We start from the raw sequence: 24,385 nt of genomic DNA, 5'->3' as shown, positions 1-24,385 counted from the left end.
GTAAGTATATTTACATAACATTATGTTCTAAAATACATATTTGAAACTAGTAATCTAAGACTTTAAAATGTGTATTTGGCCGCGGACCCCCATCTGAAAATGTTTTGTGCCAGGGACCCCCAGAAGACAAGATTTGTGTAAAAACAATGCTTAAATTATTATGAATACAGCCCGAAGTTATGCGCTGTGAGCTTGTAGATCTGCTATTTTTGACAACTACTGGTCTAAAGCAGGGGTCTTCAACGTTTTCAGCCCAAGGACCCCCTAGCTGAGAGAGAGATGAAGCAGGGACCCCCTGTATATTGTATAAAATTGTGTTTCAGATTAAACTTTTCTTGTTTACTTGGTCTGCTCTTTTTCCCTCTACACCTATACCTCTTTGCCAAAAATAGCAGATCTACAAGCTCACAACGCCTCGCAGCTCGAGGCGTTGTGAGCTTGTAGATCTGCTATTTTTGGCTAAAGTTCTCTTCAGAATAGGGATGCTAGGGTTCAAGTTAAGGAAAAAAATAATATATCACACAAAGATTTGACGGACCCCCTGTTGTAACTCTGAGGACCCCCTAGGGGTCCCGGACCCCCTGTTGAAGACCCCTGATCTAAAGAGTTTTCTGAAAGACATGATGTTGCCGGTTTTAATGGGTTAATAATGTCACAATAATTTTAACCACTTTTGCCATATTTTATACTTTGGCTATTCAAAAATTGCAGATATACAAGCTCATAGCGTGTCACTTTGTGTCGCTCTATGAGCTTGTAGATCTGCTATTTTTGAAAAATCAGTGAAATTTGTGCAAATCCTTCAATACTTGTTTTTAAAGCGAACATTTGAACTCAAATCCCTGTTTCTGGGGGTCCCTGGAACAACAATCTTTTGAGATGGGGGTCCACGGCCATACATGATTTTGGGGGTCCTTGACATGAAAAAGTGTGAGAACCACTGATATAGAAACATGTATTTTTCAGAAAACTGTTAGGATAGAGAAAACATTTGTAGAATCGGCCTCAGGTCTTAATGGGTTAAAGGAGCACTTCACCCATTTTCAACCTTTCTTCAAAAGGTCCTCACTAAGGTCATGATAAAATGGTACAAATTTTGTCTCACAGTCTGTGTCTCAGAGGGCTGTGGACAGTTCAGAAACCCACCTACCAATGACATCATCATTAGACAGGCTTTACATTTTTTCTAAACAAGATTTCAACATATTTGTATTAATTTAACAATGGCTTCCATTATAGCATGCTAATTTTCCAGGAATAGAAAGCATGTGGTTTCTATTAGCTTGCATTCCCCATCGATGATGTCACTGGTAGTCAGGTTTCTGAAGTGTCCACAGCCCTCCTCTGAGACACAGATGGGTTAGAACAAAATTGTACTGTACCATATTATAATGAAGATAGGTTGAAAATGGGTGAAGTGGTCCTTTAAGGGTTAATAACTTCAGTTGAACTCAGAGGATAGATACTGTGTTGATAATGTCATTTACTGTATTGGTCCATATAATCCACAAATGAAACTACAGTATTTATGAGTGACTTAATGCTAATATTGTGTTGATTTCAGCCCATGTTGCTCGGCTGTCCAACGTAGAGACGAAGCTGACTGCTACTGACAAACAAGTGAAGGAACTGAGGAGTAAGTATATTTACATAACATTATGTTCTAAAATACATATTTAAAACTAGTAAGTTTCAAATATAGTAACTACTAAGACTTTACAATCAGTGGCCCTCATTTATCAACGCGGTGCAGCCCAAATAATGAGCGTACTGCGAGATCACCGCACCTTTCGGCATTTATCAATATATCCTGACGTGGGCTTTATCCTACGGTACGCTGAGATCTCCCGTCTGGTCGAGACCAGTTGTTGACGCTGGCTGCACCCGTTTATTCCATTCTAGACCTGCGCAGCAGCATTGTTTGACTGTCTGATAGGCTTCTGGACACATAATCCACTCATAAATGTATATCTACACTAATAAATAATCGCTATGAAAATATATCATTTTATAAACAAATTTAAACAAACTGCTTTAACAGTCATTCGGTTAAGCTTGCAGATCTGCATGGCTGCATTGGCTATTGCAGCCATGCAGATGCCATCTGCGCTGAAAATAGCAGATCTACAAGCTCACAACGTGTCGCCATGCGACCCGTTGTGAGCTTGTAGATCTGCTATTTTCAGCGCAGCAGCCAGGCGCGTTTCGTCAGCGCAGCAAGAGAATTTTCGGGAGCCCCGACCATCTTTTCATGGACAGTGAGGTCTACAAACTTACAGTAGCTTGTATATGTTATGAAGTTATGTCATAGAGAGTTATGTAGGCTACAACAACCTGGCTGGGTTGAGGATATAAACCCGATGCTCCAATATTAACGTGGCAGCAGTCGCGGCACGGGATCACTAGATTGTACTGCTCCGCTACGACATGAAAGACAAAGTTGGGCGGGCGTGTGCGTGTGCATGTGTGGCGAGGCGAGTGAGGGGAACTCTTTCTTATTGGCTATTCATGATGATGTCTTTGGTCGTATTCTGGTTCTTCAATCTTTATGTCGTAAAATCGGGGCGTTTTGAGAATATTTAAGGGCGTGTTATTTAAATGACGCTCGGTTTCAGACGCTCGGATCAGCTGTGTAGGATGCGTTGATAAATGTGACTTCGACGTTGGTGTACGGCCGAATATATGGAAAAATATACGCCGGTTTATACGCTGCGTTGATAAATGTGGGCCAAGAAACTTTGTGCAAATCTTTGAATGTACTGTATTTGTTTTAAAGTGAACATTTTAAACTCCGATCTTTGCTTCTGGGGGTCCCTGGAACAACATATTTTGAGATGGGGGTCCGCGGCCAAATACATATCATTCTGGGGGTAGAACATATATTCAAAGATTTGCACACATTTTCACATTTTTTCAAAAATAGTAGATCTACAAGCTCATAGCGCGGCACTCGGTGCCGCGCTATGAGCTATTTGCGCTATTTGATATTGTAATATTTAATAGTTTAATGAATGTTTTTATAAATAATAATAAATAATGTGTTAATAAATAGTAAAATATATGCTTTTATCGTCACTGTCAAGTGAAAACCTTGTATGTCCAAAACCATTCCTTTATTACTATTTTAAAAAACATTTAAAATAATGAAAATATCAGATCTACAAAGAGCTTGTAGATCTGATATTTTCACTATTCTGACACAAGTAAGGCATTAAGTCTAAATATGGAGATGCAAGGTTTTCTGCCCGACAACAACGATATGTCGCTGTATGTCCAAAATCATTCCTTTTTTATTATCATTTTAAAACATTTTAAAAGAGTGAAAATAGCAGATCTACAAGCTCATTGTGACGGTGTTGTCAGCTTGTAGATCTGCTATTTTTCACCATCTTTGCAACACTCTTGTATGATGAAGTAGGGCGTTAATTTACTGAAATATAATGGAGATATGAGGTTTCTGCCCGACAACAACTTTATAATCATATACATAATTAGATCATTAATAGTATAAAATATGCTTTTATAACAATATAAATAATGTGATAATGCTCCTGTGTTGACAGATCCACCAAAGGTGGCCTTCTCTGCTGGGTTGAGTAATGATGGACATGTTGGACCATTTAGTTCTGAAACCACTCTGGTTTATAAGAGAGTCATCACTAACATCGGCAACGCCTACAATACATCTACAGGTAGGTGGTGATTATATTAATTATCTTAATGAGCTTTACATAAGTGTATAAGTTCATTATGTTAATGAGCTCTACATTAAGTGAATAAGTTCATTATGTTAATGAGCTTAACACAGTCAATTATCTCTCACCAACTAATGACACAACTTACATCTGTGTGAAAACATCAGTAACAGCATGTGAAGGGTTAACTCTGCTGCGTCATTACAGGCTAAAATGTTCAAACACTCTTCTAAAATATATGTGAGCTTGTAGATCGGCTATTTTAGAAACGCTTTTGAAAATCTTTCCTTTAGAAAAAATAGAGTTTAAGTATTTAACAGTGTTTAAAAAGCATCAACATGACGTACAGTACGTGTGTGTGTGTGTGTGTGTGTGTGTGTGTGTGTGTGTGTGTGTGTGTGTGTGTGTGTGTGTGTGTGTGTGTGTGTGTGTGTGTGTGTGTGTGTGTGTGTGTGTGTGTGTGTGTGTGTTTTCTAGGTTATTTTCGATCTCCCATGAAAGGAGTTTATTACTTCAGATTCACTGCAGCTACCCTATCCATTGGATCATCAGAGGATGTGGGGATCACCATGTATAAAAATAATCAGCTACTCATTTATAACTATGGACAGAATAATCATGACCATTTTGAATACATATCTAATGGAGTGATAGTAGAGATGGAGCAGGGAGACACAGTATACATGAGGTTACCTGGTAGTTCCTACAGGCTCTATGATAACTCATCCAATCACAACACATTCAGTGGTTTTCTGCTCTATTCTATGTAACACGGCTCCTGACACGGCTGGAAACTCACTGAGTACATTTACTCAAATACTCTACTTAAGTACAATTTAGAGATACTTTTATTTTAATAATCATCATCATCATCATCATTTTAACCACTATTTTTTACTTACTATTCAGAAATAGCTGATCTACAAGCTCACCGGGATGTGTTGTGAGCTTGTAGATCTGCTATTTAAAAATAAACAATGAATAATGTGGAATCATTTAGAAAATATAGCATCACAAATCTTCCCTTATGAGGGTCTCTGGCTCTAAATCTGTTCAGATGGTAATCCATTATATCTCAGAGCCAAATATTGTACTTTTTACTCCATTACAATTATCCAACTACTTTAGTTACTAGTTACTTTGTAGATTTACAGTATTAATACAACACATACATTAACCGTTTAAGCACACTTTTGTACTTTGTTTCTTCAGATCTGCAAGCTCACAATGTGTTGCAACGCATCATGTTATGATCTTGTAAATCTGCTATTTTTGAAAGATTTTGACAAAAAGAAAAAAGTGAAATAGTCCATTCTGCATAATGAGTACTATAAGTATTTTTTCATTACAATACTTTTGTACTTTTCCAGGTATTTTATTGTAATAGAGTATTTCTACATTGTGGTTACACTTGTAAGTCATTGTGGATAAGAGTGTAAATGTCTAAATTGTAACTTGTACTTGTAAATGGTATTTGTACTTTTACTGCAGTAAAAATGTGAGTACTTCTTCCACCACTGGTCCTGGTAGCATTACATTAAAGAGCTTCCATAATGCTCATATTCATGTTGTCAATAAAGACACATTCTAAAGCACTGTTGTGTCTATTGTATGTTTTTTTTGTATTATCATTATTATTATTATTATTATTATTATCATTACCCTTATTATTATTATTATTATTATTATTATTACCCTTATTATTATTATTATTATATTTTAAACTATTTTTAAACACAATTTCATTCATTTGCTCCATTTTATTGCATGAATGTATTTATTTGTTTATTGATGTATTCATGCATGCATTCATTCATTAGAAAATCTAGATAATACTGTTTTAAATTTAAATCACAATCTCAGAGTCAAAAGAACATTTTCAATGCAGGAGATGTGTTGTCCCATGGACTTGACCTTTATAGGGGGTCCTCAGAGTTACTACAGGGGTCCGCCAAATCGTTGTGTGATAGGAACTTTCATTCTTATTTCTTATTAACCAATAACCACTTGAACCCTAGCGTCCCTATTCTGGGGGGAACATTCACTGAAAACAGCTGATCTGTGGGCTTGTAGATCAGCTATATTTTGGCGAAGACGTTTGGTGCAGAGGGGGAAAAGAGCGGGCCGGGAGCAGAGCCAAAGGTCAAGTTCACTATGAAGATTGAAGTGGTTAAATGTCTGAAAATACACATTAAAGGACGACTTCACCGCTTTTCAACCTATCTTCATATAATTGGTCCTCACTAATACTCATGATAAAATGGTACCATTTTTTTCTACTCGGCCTGTGTCTCATAGGAGGACTGTGGACAGTCCAGAAACCATCAACCAACATCATCGTTAGGCATGATTTTTTTTTACAACAAGATTTCACATTTTTTATTTAGATTTTTATTAACACGGGAACAATGGCTTCTTTTATTGCATTGCAACTTTCCAGGAATAAAAAACCTGCAGTTTCTATTAGCTTGGATTCCCCATTGATGATGTCACTGGTAGACGGGACTCTGAACTGTCCACAGCCCTCCTCTGAGACACAGACTGAGTAGAAAAAAATGTACCATTTTATCATGAGTATTAGTGAGGACCAATTATATGAAGATAGGTTGAAAAGCGGTGAAGTCGTCCTTTAACATGAATCCAACAATTTAATAGAAAGGTCAACATGTAAACAAACAAACATGAATGTACACACTGCTGTCTACTGTATGAAATCTATGAAGACGTTCAATCTGCAACACAATTGATGTAGTAGGGGGTCCCTGCTTCATCTCTCTCTCTTAGCTAAGGGGTCCTTGGCCTGAAATGGTTGAAGAGCCCTGATCTAACATGTATACACACTGTACATATGACCTTTATAAAGGGTCTGTCTGTCTGTCTGTCTGTCTGTCTGTCTGTCTGTCTCAGCCCCAGTACTAGGGTGCCATGGGGTCCCCAGCGAAACTAGTTAACATAAGCTTTGGCTATTAAGAAATAGCAGATATACAAGCTCATATAGCGCGGCACTCGGTGCCGCGCTATATGAGCTTGTATTCTGCTATTCATGAAACATCTTGAAAATGTGTACATATTTTTGAATATATATACATTTTTCCATGACACAAAAACATTTTCAGATGGGGGTCCGCAGCCAAATGTATATCAATTTAGGGGTCCTTGGCATGAAAAAGGTTGAAAATCACTGCTTTACACGACTTGCCGCACCCAAGCCATGCTACTCATACGCTGAGTTGGCGGTGCCCGGGATCGAACCCATGACCTTATGGTAGAAAGGCGAGAGCTCTACAGACTGAGCTCCCCAGACACACGTGAAAGTTAAAAGGTTAAAGCTTTATATTCTGATAGTAATCATTGCTATAGTTTGTTCAGTAACAGGGGTCTGCATGGGTCGTGTAGTTTTACTCAAGGCTCCAGAACATGGAGGGATGTTGTTCAGTATAAGTGGTGGTATTAAGGCCATGTGTGTTTGTATGTGCCTCCACGGGGCAGGAAGGTAGAGTATCTGTGAGCCGGTTGTGGTGGGCCGGTCTGGGCCAAGAGGTCAGGGCCGAGGTTTTGTCCCAGTCCCAGACAGACAGAGAGACAGACGGAGAGACAGACAGACAGACAAGCTACAGCTTAATGTGTTTCACTCTGTTGTGATTTGATCCACAGAACATCAAGCCTCCTTTTATCACATCTGCCTGAAACACACACACACGCACGCACACACACACACACACACACACGCACGCACGCACGCACGCACACACACACACACACACACACACACACACACACACACACACACACACACACACACACACACACACACACACACACACACACACACACACACACACACACACACACACACACACACACACACACACACACACACACAGGAGGGCTGTGGACAGTTCAGAAACCTGCCTGTATGCTGACTGTCTATTTAAACCCTGTGTTTCCACTGTAGTTATGATGGTCTTTTGACCTATGTCAAGTTAGTGATTAGTGCTAGTTTGCCTCCACCCCACCTGTCCTCTTACCTGCTTTTGGAAACCTCAGTTTGTTTAATAAACTCTTAAATTGATCCTGCCTTGTTCGTCTGCTTTTGGGTCCTGCCCGTCACTCATTCCTGACAATTAGCTTAAGACCAGAGCACTTACATTGTAGCCGAATAATACAATAAATTAATAAAAATGCAAAGACAAAGTTTGAGCACCCCACATAATAGTCAATAGTCATCATTCTAAATGGGTCAAAGAGCTTTTGCAAACGGAAGCGAATGTTTAGACAGTTAAGTCAAGACTTGTTAGCTATTAAAAAACACAATATCCCTCCATGTTTTTGTTACCTGTCAGAATGGGGGGCGGGGGGGGGGTTAAATAATTGATCGACAATCATTCACATTAGTCACAGAATGTGACATTTGTATTAGCACCATAGATTCATAAACTGAGTTCCTGGGAATTGTATTTATTTCAAAAGTATGGTAGATACACAATGCATGCATATAGAAATATGGCATAAAGTAGAGCATTTACCATCTTCTATATGATTATATTTATTTAATATACTTAAAACTCCAGAAAGGCTACTCAGAAGATGACTGACCTCATTGAACACAGCACATCCAATACAATTAAAAGTTAGCTTGATATAATCCAGAAGAAAGAGGTGAATATTGCCTGTCTGCTTTGTATAAATAGGCTAATACATTTTGAGAGAGATTGAGAGCGTTAACTGGTGTAACAACTAGTAAGTTACCTGCTCACAAAGTTTCTGACTGGGCGGTATTCGCTTTGGCAATTTCATCAGGTTTCCAGGCTAGACAGTCCATATTATTGATCCATTCTTTAGATGCATCAATACTATTATATAGAGAGAACTATTATATCAGAAAACAAGAGATCAGGTGATAAAGTGTGATATGTCTTCTTTTCTCTTCCTGGGCCGATCATTTAACAAAGGTCGCAATCATTGAAAGATAGTATTTATTTATAAGCTTGTCCATCCGGCTGTCATTGACTGCAATCACAGGGGTTGTGGGCTTGTATGTCTGCTGTTCACCTCGTGACACAGTCGTATGACAAAGTATAAATCAGACAGAGGGCTCACAGGCTGAGTTTCACTTTACTTTTGTTTTGGTGAGGAATTAGCAAAACAGTATAATAATAAGAAAGAAAGAAAAGTCCCAAAGAGAGAAGACAGGTGAGAAATAAAACATATCTGTAGCTGAGTGTATGTACTGTATATATATACTGTATGTGATTCTACTGCTCTGTTCACTGTCTTTGCCTCAGTGATTTGTGTCTGCACCACTGGGTTAGATCAAGCAGGAATTCTGGACTTTGTTTCCTGAACTACTAAAGACCACCCATTGTGTTGTTAGCCATTAAAACAATGCAGCATGCACTTGTCTTCTTCTTCTGATGTAAAACATATTTTACATTTTGGTACAGAAGTCAGTAGTTTACAATATAGTGTGAATGTCACCTAGTCTTGCCTGGTCTTGTTTTGATTCAGTACAGTGGTGAGATTCTTATACAGAACAAACTGATGAGGCAGGTGTCAACAAAGTTAAAAAAAAAAAAAAAAATCCAGCAAAGATGTGTGTCTGTGTGTGCGTGCGTGCGTGCGTGCATGCGTATGTGTGCGCGTGTGTGCATTTTACTTGATTTCCACCCCTGTGACATCACAGAAGTCCTATTTAATTATTATTAAAACAGGATGTGGGTCCATACAACTACAATATTAATCATGTGTTTTCAAATATTTCAATTCTCATCCACAGGACCAAATGAACCACTGAGAGTACTCAACTTTTCTGTTGCAGGTGTGATGCCCACTAAAGTGTGATGACATCAGTGTGATTGTTTTATTTGTCATGGTGTTTTGAGAAGTGTTTGTATTTTTGTTTTACCTTTCAAACCCAGGTTGTGTCTTTATGTTTTCACCTAAAAACAATAATAACTTTGGTCAATAGGTGGCAGTGCAACGCTATGGTATCAACCTGCTTTGCCTTCTGAGATTGTCATTGAGGTAGTCTAGTGCGCATGCGCTGCTGGTTCTTCTCATAACTGAGAGAAGACTCGGTGGAAACAGGTTCATGTTTCACTGTCTCTAATTCTTCATACCACTTTAACCTGTCTTCCAGGTGGGTAATACTTCACAAAGCACACAGAAATGATTGTTGTTGTTTATGTAACGTCTGGAGTTTACTGTGTTTACTTTTGGGTCGAATGTAAGTGTAAAAGGAGTGATTGAAAAGTGTCTCATTGTTTGTAATGTTTGTAATGGCGTTAATTGTGTGTGTCTGGGTATCACATCTCCATTCTTTTTGTTAGGTTTGTGTTTTGATCTGTATGCTGGCTGGCTCCATTTATTATTTAATGTGTATATATTTTGTGAACAGTGTTAAAAACGATTTTGAGGGAAATGGTTTCAAACCATGTAACTGTAAAACATGCAGTGTTAATATGTTCATGTGGTATTATCACTGTTACTGATATATGCAAGTCCTGATGGTGCTTAGAGCATCTTTATATATAAAAATGCATTTTAGATGCAAGTTAATTAAATGATCAAAACACATTTGGGAGTTGAATGCATAGTGACACAGAGGTTACAAGGTGTTTCTTTGTATTGAATTGAATTGAATTGAAAATAATGTTTATTGTATTTCATTGTGAAGTACTATGAACATGTGAATGTCAATATGTTTAGATAGACAGTAGCCCCTTTCGGGACCCTGTTTACCTTTTTTGTATTTGGGAAGGCTGGTTACCGCCTTCCCAAATACAAAAAAGGTAAACAGGGTCCCGAAAGGGGCTAGATAGACAGTAAAAAGTGCATGTCATATGCTGAGTAAAATGTGCAGTATTAAAAGCTGGGTAAAATGACAAAGTAAAAAGGATTTGAAAATAGCAGATCGACAAGCTCACAATGCTTGTAGATCGGCTATTTTCAAATGGCCGAAATGTATGGGCAGAAGTGGTTATTGTATGTTTTGTAATATGAAAATATATGAATAATTATTTGAAAACAAGGTACATTTACAGGTTAGGCCTACTATGTGTATAACAAAAGAAACTCATCAGGCTCAAAGAGGAGTAAAATGGTCTCTGCCCATCCATATTATAATGTGATCATTAACAGGTGAGGGAACTGACCTGAGCCATCATCAAAAGGATTTGGTTATATTTGCATTAAATGAAAGCACTGCCTAATGATAGAATGGCCTATATGCATTTAAGCCATGTGAAAGAATGCGGTTCTACTTGCATATAATCATCTTATGTAGAAAGACTATGTATTTTATTTTAAAACAAGTATATACAAAAGGAACAGATAATTTAGCTACAGAGCATAACCTCATGTCTGCTTTTACGGGTACTATTAAAAAATGAAATCAGCAGGTTACTCATCATCCAGTTTCAGAACAACACTGGTGCACAAGTTAGTCAGATCACAGCACGTTCGGACAACTTTGTCAAGGATTGTCATGTCCTGACCACTCCTGGTTTATGCTAGCCTGATTATCAGCCTGTTTGGAACCAGGCTAGGTTTATGCATCAGAGTGATGGGTACCCTACCATTTAATATATGGTACTTGTTGCGTATAGTGCGATTGGCTATTTTTGGCAACATTACCCCCAGAATAGTGATGCTGGGGGTCCAAGTGGTTAAAAGTGGCATTTTTATCGCAATCATTTTTGCCACAATAATCATGACGTGTAATTTTCATATCGTCCCATCACTAATGTGTATTTCTAAGGTTCTTGGTTCACCGTCGTCCCCCGTTGCCGTTCTACAAGCTCACACTGCGTCACATTGTAATGCGTTGAGCTTGTATATCTGATATTTTTGCAGAATGTTCACCCCGGAATAGGAGCGCTGGGGTTAATTAAATGAATGACTGTTTTTTTTTTTTTTTTAGTCTTGGTATGTCCTGTTGGAAATCACAACCTGCAAGAACCCCCTTGACGGTGTGTACTGAAAACAGTGGTTAATTCAGACTGTACTTTTCTTGCACATTTTATAATTACACAATTACCTGTACCTAATTGCTTCATTTATCACAACCATTTCATAACCGATTGTACCACCGATATGGAGATCTATAATAGAGTGTGTGAGGACAAGCGAGTGCTAGAACCACTTCCTGACGACTGCTCTGAACAGCTGGGAGGACTGATCAGTGCCTGTCGTGCGTATGACGCTTCTCAAAGGCCAACAGCTGGAGGTAAATGTGTTTTATAGCTTGTTTTGGACTCAGGTTGAGTGTTATCCCAGGGAACACGGATTAGACAAATGTGAAAAGACGGAGGGTTGAACCCGGGTGTGACTAATAATCTGATCAAATGTCAAAACACTAATGATATGGAATAGGGGCTCGGCCAAACTCAACTCTTTAACTTCAAACTTACCCATGGGCCAATTAGAGACATGACTGTCTAGTCACCTCAGGCTGGAAATGTATGTGGCAAAATGCTATAAATTACGTTTTCTTTGAATCACATCACAATCACCAGTTTTATCTTTGCCTCTTTAGTCATTGTTGCTATTTCCTATTCCACAGAGCTTGTGGACCAGATACACAAGCTGGTGGAGCAGTTGGAGAAGGAGTAAGCCAACAGCTCTTCTCATAAGAAGGAATACCATGGTGTTAATGCATGGATGTATATTTTACCATGTATTATAGTTCAGGATTCCAAAGTCTTGTCACTGTTCAACAACTAGCCTGTAGGCTGTACTATTTCATTGTTTTTTAATCTAATGTAACCATAAAGTAATCAATGTGTTTTTCTGAGTGCTTTAACTGTGCAGTGTGCAATCCCTCATGCCTCTCAGCACATAGTTTTCTGTCCTACTCTGTTCTATGGTGGATTGTCAGTGCATAGCCTGAGGTTTGATTTCTGGTTTGATTTCTTTTCTCCAGGTGGCTTTACTTAGGACTCCTAGGGAAAATGTATACTTGCAAAGGACCATGTTGGCTTTATAAACTGTTTCACATTTTCAAATCTGTCTAATAAAATTTGAATGGTGAGAAATGAGCTTAATTCAACATCATTTTGATATAAATTGACCAGCGTAAATGTGTTCTTAAATAATGAAGACAGACTCCACTGAGTTGGTCTTGGTGCTTGATAGAGTTATTTTGATTGATCATAATTTGTCTAGTGCCCTTAACCTGCTTTAAATGTCAAATTAATATAATAGCTGCTCATATTGGCCTAATTCTGTCATGTCTCCTATTTTCTCCTGTCTCTGTCTATGCAAGGTCAAATAGTTACAGGCCTTTCTGTGGTTATCTTTGTTTTGAGAACACTGTATCTCGATGTTCTCCTCTGCTAACAATTCCTTCAGCGCCACTGAAGTCATCACTGACCAGTGACAGGTCAGACCCGGGGTCAACGTGTTATTCGAGACATGTGGACGCTGTTTATTCAAAGATAAACTGTCACACCATCTTCATCATCTTCATCATCTACCATCATCATCCTCATCTGACGACGACGTAATCATCACTATCCACCAATAGCAGGATAACACCTCTGACGGCTGGACGCTCGATGTATCTTCAATGATGTCATATGTTTATGTTACTGGACGCTGTTAAAGTCCAGGGCTTTCTCTGTTTAACGGCAGAGAGAGGCGACGACCGATGATGCGTGAACCTGCTGATACTGTAACCTTCCATTACTCTCTCTCTCTGAATAATAGACTTTCATTACATCCAATGGCTGCCTGTGTCCTGAGTCTGTTTTTTTCTTGTCGCCTTTGATGAAAGTTACCGGTACTTATATACATACTGATGTGATGTTTCTGCCATGCATAAGTATCTATACATATGGTTGATAAGGAAAAATAACAGCTCTATCAATTGGTCCAAATCGATGCCGGATATGGTTGAAACAGGGTGGACGAGGGGAACTGAGCTATTGACCGGAACTGTACGGTCAGACTCTCTTCCCCTGGCTTCCCCTGTTTTAATACGTATCAAACGAACCAGCCTTGGGTGTAACGATGTATCACTTCTATTCAGATGAAGGTTATCTTTGAACAGTATCACATTTTTTATTTTATTTATTTTGTTTTGGACCTGCACGCGATCGCTGGACCTTTGGACTTGCCCTTTGACTCTCCACATGTCTCAAATTCCACATGGTCCAGCCATCGGAGTCAGGATCCCTGAACCATTGATTTGGTATGTATATCTTTTTATTTTATTTTACCATGGTCCAGTGATTGGGATCTCCACGTAACTTCTCCATGTGAACCTTGATCTGATGAGTATACCTTTTTATTTCTTTTTATTTTAATGTCTTTACCGAACTATTTGTCTCATAAATTATCAGCCTGTTTTTAAATTACTGTTTAACACAGCTCCGCCAGGGAGTCAGTCAAGTAAAAATGTTTTATCACCTTATATTCCTGGGAGGACATTAATATAAAGTCTCATAAATTATCCTTTTATTAGAATAGGCTATAGTGGTCTTTATTTAGGTTGTTTTATTTTCTGGTCATAATGTACTCATTTTTCCTTCTATACTGATATTTGACCTAAGATTAACCCCTGTATGTGGGTTAATGTTCTAGTCTACTGATAGACAGGCATAATACGTCCACCTTATCGGGTCTCATATCAGCTCACAGTCCGTCCGTCCGTCCGTCCGTCCGTCCGTGTAATTCAGAAACTTCTGCTTCGGCCCGAGTCCGTTTGAAGTTTGTGTTTTACTTACTTTGTACATTTTTTTTTTTGACCACTGTTAAACCATCCATCCATTTAATATATTGAGCTTTAAACAATACGTTTTAAATGCCTTAATAATACATTTTATATTCCTTTGAACCAGTGAATATATTTTGCCTTAATAATAAGTTTTAAATCCTAAGTTTTAAATTGTAAGTTTTAAATATTTTTAATATAATTTAAACTAATAAGTAGCCTAATACTGAACCCAGTCAGAAAAATATTTCTCATTCCAAATTTAGTTTGTCGCTGAAATATGTATGTTCGGTATGTCTGTGTGTATTAATGAACGATTGTTTTTTTGTTCTCTCTATCTCTCTCTCTCTCTGTGTGGATCCGCCAGTGTGTGAGTGCAAGGGAGTGAGAGAGCGTAAGGTGAAAGTTCTCTGTTTATCTTTCTCTCTTTTCTATGTGTGTGAGCGATTCAGCTATGCAGGCATGCGTGAATGTTTGAATGCGCGTTTGTCTGTCTTGCTCGTTCTCTAACAATCTTAGTCCAAATTTCAGTCATTCTCCAGTCAGTTAAAATTAGTTTACCACTCTGGTCTCTAAAACTACATTACCCATAATTCCTTACAGGAAGTGTTAGTTCTCGTAATCCTAACTGCCACGTTGCTTAGCAACGATTGCCCCTACAGCCTCCATTGTTCAACTTCATTCAACCCATATCAGTTAAATTAACCCTAATAAGATTCAATATGTTCTAATATCAATATTGGAAAAAATTAACTATAATATTAAGTTTATTATAAAGTCATTTTGAATTATTTTAAAAGTTTTGAAAATATTTTATCATTTTAACTTAAGATTTTTTTGAGCTGGTAGATCTGCTCTTTTTAAAAATTTTAATTTCGATTTATTTTGGTGTACTTTACCTAACTCTAATATACTCTTCGGAACAAAGATGTTTATTCCTTATTTTTTATTGTTATATTTTAATTTTAAATATTTTAATTACAATTGTTATAATTTTTTTTTTTAATTTTTTTTTAAATTTTTTTTTTTTTCAGTTTGATTTTTTCCTTTCTCATCAACAAATTCATCCTCTGACACACACTATATTACAGATATATGGGTGTCAAATAGAGGGGAGTTTGATGAATACTTGATTTAAATATGATTTGATTTAAATGTTTAATGTGCTTTGTTTGTTTCATTTTAGAACGAGAATGTAAGCCACTCCATTAATCCAATTCCTGGACAACAAGGTCACAATACCTGCTAATTGTGACATACAGGGCTAAAACTTTAATTTTATATTTTGTCAACTGTAGGTCTCATGCCAAACAGTAAATTTGATTTCCATTTATCTTACAGATTTCAACTTATGTCTTGGATAGACAGCTGTTTGATGCCCCATGCCTACATGATGCAACCGGGAAGTATTTCTTGAGTTTTAAGACCATTCCACGTGAGTTTTTCCCTAAATAAAGTGTAAAGATGTAATAAACACAAGGATCAGGAGTGTACCGTTCCATTTTTCAAATACTTGGACCTACAGGTCAACTTGTTAAATAAAGCACTGGACCGCAGCTTCACAACGAGGAGGGTAACTTTTCTATTTCTGGACATGCACAGAATCGGACCAGGACACGTAGGTTTCCTGTCAGATTGCAATTTGAAAATGTCGGACTGGTCAGTTTTCTCTCACTCTCAGGCTAAGCTGCCAATGTCATTAACTGTGCTGAAAATTGATTAAATCTAAACATATTTTGAAAAGGTTTGTTTGGGACAGTACATTAGCTGAGATTTTTTTTTTTTTGAATTATAATAAAGTTATTTGCAAATTGCAAGGGAAAACTTGTTGTGTGGTGTCTCAGAATCTCATGAAATATAACCCTGTCTTGCTTCCTAATTGAATAAAATAACCATTATATACAGTCCTTTTGAAGTAAAATTTAAAAAGTTATCTGAATAAATAACAATTTGATTTTGCCCTTATAGTCCTTTAATACAATTTAAAAAGCAATTTATGTCTACATGTATCTGAACATGTCTCCTTATATGAATTAATTAATTAATTAAATTTTCTTTCAATGTAATCTACCAATCTAGTCCCCAAAGAACTGGGGACTGATAGATATGTTTTGTGGACCAGATTGATATGATCTAGAAATATCGATCTAACCAGTCAAATTAATATAGTGATGTCTTTTTGGGCCTGTACTTCAGTCTTTTAAACATGCCTTTTTGTAACTCTACTACACTTTCCCTACCAAGGCCATGTAGCTGGCCCCATATTTGCTATCTGGTGCTGGCTCCATATGTTTCCAATCAGTAAAAACCTGTCTTGGTCAACACTTTGTGATTAAATGCCAAATGACCTGTATCTGTGTAAGATGATCTGTATGACCGGGATATTGTCACTAATTTACTCTGTCAGCTGTCACCCTGTCACAGATAAAACCATACACATGTCCTATGATATCGAAGGAACAACTTGTTTATGGAACCGAGAATTGTACACAAGGACACCCTAAGATGAACAACAACTTAATATTAAGACAGCCAGACGCCTGTCCATCCTACGACTCCCATCCTACGTCTGAGGGTCTTAAAGCCAATCATAAGGATGCACCTATGTCTGATGTCATTGAAGTCCAACTGTGTATAAATACTATGGCCTGTTATTGAATCATTAGTGTGTTATTATTATAATTGTCCGTAACTTGTACTGTCTCCTGTGTGCACACTCGGGCAATACAGACTGATCATTTTTGGACGTACCAGGTGTCTGACTCACATTTCTTTGGGTGTTGACTGGACGGGTATTGGGGGGTCTTAGTACCAAACCATCTTTTCATCTTTCTTGGGCTCATGCCTTATTTATAGGGTTCAGATTTAACCCCATCAGTGCTCTTTAAAGAACATTGTGACATACTCTGTAAAGTTACACATACCGTTTGTATAATGCGTTTATTGTTTTATGATACAATATTGTCTTTATGTCAGAAATCAGTATGATCCAATCATGTAGCAGCTTAAGATATAGGCAGAGTACACATTTCTGTCTAAATGTCACTACAACATTATAGTGACAAACCATGACAGTAACACTAACCTCTGGTTGGTCATCTGTAACGACTAACAAGTGTTTATGTAAGCTAATATGTCAGTAGTCATGTCAAGTTTCTTCTGGACTGATTTATTTGTATTCATGTGTGTGTGCTGATTGTTTAGAGTCTGGGATGTTGGTCAGGTCAAACGTGAGAGCTGTGTATCCATCGCACCCACATACAGTACAGCACATATAGACAGTAGTAGTCACCCTCAAGGCATGTCTAGAGAGACTACAGTAACCTGTAAATGGGACATTCTGCATAATGATTAATTTTACTTTCAGTACTTACGTATATTTTAACGCGAATACTTTTCTACTTTAAGTACATTTTGAATACTAGACTTTTGTATTTCTACATTGTGTTATTGGTACTTTTACTTAAGTACTTTTACTTAAGGAAGAGTACTTCTTCCACCACTGGTGGTTTGGCATTATAACATGCGTTCACGTAACCTCTGATGTGGCTCATCATTATCCCCCTCTGTGTCCTCTCCCTTCACTGTAGCTCTACTCACAGACAAAAAAAAACTATCTTTACTCAGGATATGAGGTTTGTAGGCCGTAGTTTCAGAGAATTGAGGTTTTGTGCAGCCTTATCGCCCCATATGACAATTATGAACACAGAATAATGCATTATAATGTCTTCAGTTCTTATTACTGAATGAACCCTTAAGGACACACTTCATGGAGTTAAGTGCCCTGAGTCCATCGATGGTGAAAGCCCTAATTATTTTTGTCATAAAATGAATTGTCGGACCCCATGGAAGATGAGCTTTTGTCATGGCTAAAGCTAATGGGGATCCTCACAAACAATAATATTTCCCATGATAAACAGCAGTTATTGCAACAGTTGAATACCTTGAAAAGTGGAGGGGACAGAGACCGCTTACAGAGAGTATTTAAACTTCTCTTTTCATTGTGGATGTTCCCTTTTTTGATTGTTTGTTTATGGATCTGCAGCTGTCATTAATCTAGGTTTTATGAGTTGACATACATGTACAATGCTAAAATGTACAGTAGCAATGTCAGTATTGCCTGGAAGAGTCAAACGCAAGGTTAAATAAATGATTCAGAATGTTTTAGGGCATTAAAGAACGTATTTAAACAAACTCTTCTGATGCATTAACCGAATACAGGAACACCCTGCAAAACACACTCGCCCCGGGTCAAATTCGTCGACCTCGTAACGGTCGGACCCACGTATCTACAATTCTACAATTTTACAATTGTACATCAGCTAATTACGGTGAAGAGATTTGGTGTGGAGGGGTAAAAAGGAGCGGACCAAGTACCCCCCTGTGTGTGAGCCCTGGGGAACCCTGTGTGTGTGTGTGTGTGTGTGTGTGTGGGTGGGTGGGTGGGTGGGTGGGTGTGTGTGTGTGTGTCTCTCTCTCTTGGGTTTAAGTGTTTAAAGAATATTTCAGAACACATACACTGGTCCCTCTCTAGTTCATTATTTAATTGATCAAATCATATACAGTAGTAAGTCAGAAATCTGTGCTTGGGTGTGTCAGACATGGAGCCATTGGCTCACTCTGAGTTCCAACAACAAAGGCATGTCAGACTGTCAGGCAGAGAGGAAGTAGAGAAAATAGGAGGAGCAGAGTCTTGTAGAAACAAGCTGTAGTTTAGTTTCAGTTCAGTGTCCTCAGTGTGAACAGGCGTCCTGCATCGACACTCACTACAGGTTAATGAGCTCCTTAAGTTCTTTAATGTGTGTTATTGAAATCAGTTTGTTGCTAAGTTGCTGCTAAGTTTACGTGAAATGGTAATTGCCTTTTCCCACTTCCTGCTTATTCTGTCCACAGTTCTCTCTACAGTACAGAGCAGACTGTAGGCCTGCTACAGCACTGAGTCTGGCTGCAGTAAGTATGATATGTGTTACTTTAACAGTATTTTTCAGTCAGGGCCATCTGTGGCATTCAACAATACAAGATACCCAGAGGTATTACTGCTGTAGCATATTCATAAAGATGAAAAGTGTAGTACTGTATTAAGTCTTTTCAAATGAACTGCTTTACTAGAGACATAGAATCATGATCCAGTTTATGGTTTTCTTTTTCACTTTCGCTTTAACTGGAGAAGCACTTTGTCATGGTGATTTAAACTATGGTTGCATTGGAAAGGTTGAAAGGTTGATTACCACATTGTGTTAAATGGCCCTTACTATAGTGATACATCAGAAACAACATGGCACGGTTTCACCATGAGCTTTCAGTTCCTTTTTAAGAAGTGATTTTTGAAATAGCTTGACAGCAGGGAGACAACAGGGTTTGTCTTGTCTAGATTTCAGAGGTTCAGAGGTTGGGTATTTGTAGGGCCAGTTATTACACTATAGCCCGGGGCACAGTCCGAAGAAAGACAAAAGAAAGAGAAAAAACAACATAGCCTTGTTGTGCTACTGGTATTATGACCTGAAGAAACCTATAACCCTTAAAAAAAACGTGCTCACAGTCACAACACGTTGCAGCGTGCGACGTGTTGTTGTGAGCTTGTCGTCACTGGTGCACAAGCACTAAGTACAAACCAGCCTTCAGTGCTTGAATGTGAATGTCTAAAGTACTCACAGCAGAGACCTTTGAAAGCATGTTCAAAGCTGACCCGTGTAGGAGCTGCCGCTCTAAACCACAAGTTTCACCATTTCATTGTTCTTTACACTAGAAAAAAGCACCCTTCAGGAGCGTGCATGTAGCAATGACAAATGTGTATAAATGCAGAAGTGTAGGTGATGATGGACACGAGGTAGCATTTGGTGTTAGAGTAGACGCTTTGTTGTCATGTTGCAGAGGGAGTTATGTGGTACATCTGTCCACTGGTCCTTGTTTGAACTCCATTACCAGTGACATTCTTGGCTAGATTTGTTAGAGTTCCTGTTAAACATAGATTTTAGTTTAGGAAGGGGGGTCCATGAATGGCTGGAATTGGATACTTCCATAATGGCAACAGGCACGGAAGCACTTGATACCAACAGAACCTTTTGACGTTTCCCAAGGGAACATGACAGCATTGCATGAAATGCAGACGCTATCCATATTCAGTGTGTGAAAATCATCTAATTTCTGTGAGTTGTTGTGGAGGTGTCCAGGCTCTTCTGAAGTATGTGTCCTTGTTGTCCGTGTTGTGTATTGATGGTCCTCATAGAGTGGTTCTGCAAAGATGGGTAGGACACATGGATGACTTATCAATACAGTTATGATGGGAGTTGCCAAATGTGTGCATAATATAGATTAGAAATCATTATTTATTGTCTGCATGTAGTAAACTATGTAGAAAAAATATTACAACTCATGGTACAGTATATACAGCACGTCATATACTGTAAATGACAATGTTTGTGACAATTATGATGTTGTGTGTATACTGTATACATGTTGAATGACAATATGAAAGTGTAGTGGCTACAATGCATAACAGGGTTAAGGGATCAAAATGAGTTGTGACCTGTGGGCCTCGGCTGTTTCCAATGATTGGTTCACTTCTGACTGGCTCATCCTCTGTCTATTGTCCTCTCTGAGCTCAGCTGAGAAGTGAAAGTCGTTGTTATTGTAAATAGGTTGTTTATTAGAATGAGTTCCATACACATCCAACAACGTGCATTAGATAATGGTATTGTTGTATTCATGCAGTAAATTAAAGTCTGTCAGTGTAGTGGATACAATGCATTGCATGAGAAAACACAAGTAGTTATACCTGTGGCCTCCAGTGACTGACCGCCTCTTCCTCTGTTGACTGTCCTCACCGCAGTATTAGCTGAGATTGAGAAGTGCAGATAGTTGTAATGCATGCTTTATATTTGTTTGTACAACACATAATGGAATCTGCACAATACAGTTATGTGTGACAATGCTGTCTTTGTATTTGATGCATTAAATTAAAGTATGTGTCATGAGCACAATGCTTTACAGGGTTAATATGATAACGTAGTATAGCTGTGGCCTGAGGAGAGACAAGCCTGAGGCTGCTCCTTGGACCTGCTGTGCCTCCAATTCTGTGGCAATCTTTGTCACAGCTGAGTTAGACGAGTTAGACAGCATGTGTATCCTTATTAGTGTATAACTATGACATCATACATACCTGAAGAAAATGTTTAAAAGGATCCCTGCCTAATAAGACAAATATGCCTTCATATACATTATAATTGCCCTCTATAACTAAAATTAAAAAAAAATTAAACACCTTAAAGGAATAGTTCACCCAAAAGATTACTTTTTTTCTATCTATTGATTAGTCACCCCATGGAGACTTGGATTCATGGATTTTGTTTTGTTTTGGTCACATTCCTAATCCATGAATTCAAGTCTCCATGGGGTGACTAATCGATAGAAAAAAGTCATTTTGGGGTGAACTATCCCTTTAAATATTTTATTTTAGAAACAGTTCATCTTTCACTCAATGGGACAATGCCCATCGCAACTTGATGATGTTATTTGCCCATGTGTCGTATGGAATTTATGGAATGCATGTGAAAATAAAAAACAACTTAATTCTTCCTAAGGTTAATATGAGCATCAAATCAATATTTTAAATATGTTTTTGTTTGCACATATGTTCCATAAATTCCATAGGGCTAGACCACACATGGGCAAATGATCAACTTGCAAAGGGCATTGCACCTATTGAGTGAAAGATTAACTGTTTCTAAAATAAGTAAAATATTGAAGGTGTTTTTAATTTTACATATTAGTTATGGAGGACAATTATAATGTATTAAGGCATATTTGGTTTATTAGCCACGGATCCTTTTAAACATGGTGAAAATGTTGTTTGTGCGTGCAAAATTCAGATTCAGTCTAATGCAGTTCAACCTATCTGTCCCCCTTTCTCCCTTCAGTCATGGATATCATAGACCCCATCTTGAGCATAGCGACTACACTCTACACTCTGTGCCAGGAGGTCAAGGCCAACAAGAAACGATGCAAGCGTCTGAATGGCCGTGTGCAAGGACTGAAGCAGGTGGTGGAGGCCACCAAGCGAAACGGGGCCCAGATCTCTCCCGACTCGAAGGTGTACTCGGCCCTCGAGGAGCTCAAGGTCACGCTCGAGTCTGCTACGGATGTCGTCAGAAAATACACAGCTGATAAAGAATATCTCATCACGCGGATCGTGAACACCTACAACCACGGGGACGAGTTTGAGAGCCTTAACAACCGTCTCAACGACGCGTTCCAGGTGCTGTCCCTGAATCTGCAGGTGGAGATGGATCATAAGCTGTTTGATGCTGCTTCTCAACGGGAACAGGATGAAGCAGACAGGAAGGAGGATTGTGCAGAGATCCAGAAAAGTGAGAATTATTTTGTGTATTAAAGGTAGGGTATGTGATATGTTGTATAGTGTTTGTTCAGTAACAGGGGTCTCCCTGTCTCTCCAGCTCTTTAATAAACAGAACATACCTTTTCAGGTACAGCAGGTGACAACATTTCAGCCAATCAGGAGAGAGTACCCATTTATCGGCTACATTTTTATAGTGTTCCAGTTCCAGTGTCTGCTCATTTCTTAGTGTCACCACTTCCAATTCCACTTGTTTAATCTATATCCTGACTGAGTTCTCTATCCTGATTGGATAAAATTGGTATCCCGACCTGAAAATGCATTTTCTGTTTAAAAAAGTGCTGGAGACACATGCTGTTACTGAACAACCACTCTATATCAATTAGTACTATCAGAATATAGAGCTATTTAACACTTATTTTAACCAAAGAAAATCACTTACCCTGTAGCTTTAAGACATTTACACGTGAAGTCTATCATCGCACTTTGTTTGTCTAATGGCTAAACTTTTATGAAGTTAATCTTGATTGTGTGTGTGTGTGTGTGTGTGTGTGTGTGTGTGTGTGTGTGTGTGTGTGTGTGTGTGTGTGTGTGTGTGTGTGTGTGTGTGTGTGTGTGTGTGTGATTGGCTGTATGTATTTCACAGTGCTAGAACATATAATGGACCAGCAGGATACTATTGTGGAGAAACAGGATACTCTTGCGGCAGACATGAAACAAATCATTGAAATGCGTAAGTAAACAACTTGAAGGTCAGTTGCCACATCTCATTCAATATAGTGCATGTTATGGTTTGTGAACTATTGCACTTTGTATTTCACCCACAAAGGTCAAGATGATTTTTCATCTAATATCTATATTCTAAATATAGAATGCAGTTTTGTCATATGTCATGTTCACAGCAGTATCCCTCAGTGACTTTAGACTGTGCTATCAATGTTTTTATTCCAGAAAGGGATTTAGTTTCACTGACAGCTGTCTGATGTTTTCTTTTTCTTCTTTAATCTCGTTGGTGGTTTTGCCGTCACCAGTTCAGAAGTCTGAGATCATTCCTGAAGGCATCCGAAAGATCAACCCGAAGGACCTGATCTTTGATTTCCCCAAAAAGCCCATCATGAAAACTGACATCTCTGAAGTCCACAAGGGAGAATTCAGGAAATACCCCGTGGCCATCAAAAGATACCTCTGTCCACAGACCACTATACCAGGGTTTGCAGCATACGTTTTTAATTGATCCAATTTTTATACTATAATAATACAATATATGATTCTGTGAAGAAGAAGGTCATGATTCACCAGGAGCCTGGATGGCTTGATTCTAGGCTTAAAATAATTGATATAAATCATTTTGGAAATCTCTATGGGCTATGGGCTCTCTATCCAAAGCCCATTAATCTCTAATTAATGGGCTTTGGATCAGTGGAACCACAAATTGTCCACCACTGCTGTGCCCTATTGGGCATTCGTCTGATGCCAAACGCAACGATTAATGCCGGGTGATATACATAACCATGGCCTTATTTATTTTTACAAATACAATATATCGGAGATGTTTGGAAAAGTTTGAATAATGTTTTTTACACACATCTTCTCTTCTTGGGGTCCCTGGCACAAAATATTTTC

The 24,385-nt window shown here is 38.3% G+C and overlaps 1 protein-coding gene across 3 annotated transcripts in view; it reads left to right on the top strand.

Moving 5' to 3' along the window:
• The window catches only part of LOC311047742 (mixed lineage kinase domain-like protein), an 80,850-nt gene that overhangs the window by 51,811 nt on the left and 4,654 nt on the right, over window positions 1-24,385 (top strand). For 2 of the 3 annotated variants that reach the window (XM_084060574.1, XM_084060572.1), the window contains exons 1-5: window positions 19,123-19,181; window positions 19,303-19,359; window positions 22,326-22,775; window positions 23,409-23,495; window positions 23,794-23,971. In XM_084060574.1, the coding sequence (XP_083916700.1) occupies window positions 22,328-22,775; window positions 23,409-23,495; window positions 23,794-23,971 (713 nt within the window). In that variant the 5' untranslated portion in view covers window positions 19,123-19,181; window positions 19,303-19,359; window positions 22,326-22,327. Of the gene's footprint in view, window positions 1-19,122; window positions 19,182-19,302; window positions 19,360-22,283; window positions 22,776-23,408; window positions 23,496-23,793; window positions 23,972-24,385 lie in introns of those variants that run through there. The other variant, XM_084060573.1, reaches the window with a different exon arrangement.

The sequence above is a fragment of the Gymnoscopelus microlampas genome (genome assembly GCF_963454915.1).
Source record: "Gymnoscopelus microlampas genome assembly, chromosome: 6".
Classification (NCBI taxonomy): domain Eukaryota; kingdom Metazoa; phylum Chordata; class Actinopteri; order Myctophiformes; family Myctophidae; genus Gymnoscopelus; species Gymnoscopelus microlampas.
This window is presented reverse-complemented; position numbering and strand designations above follow the sequence as displayed.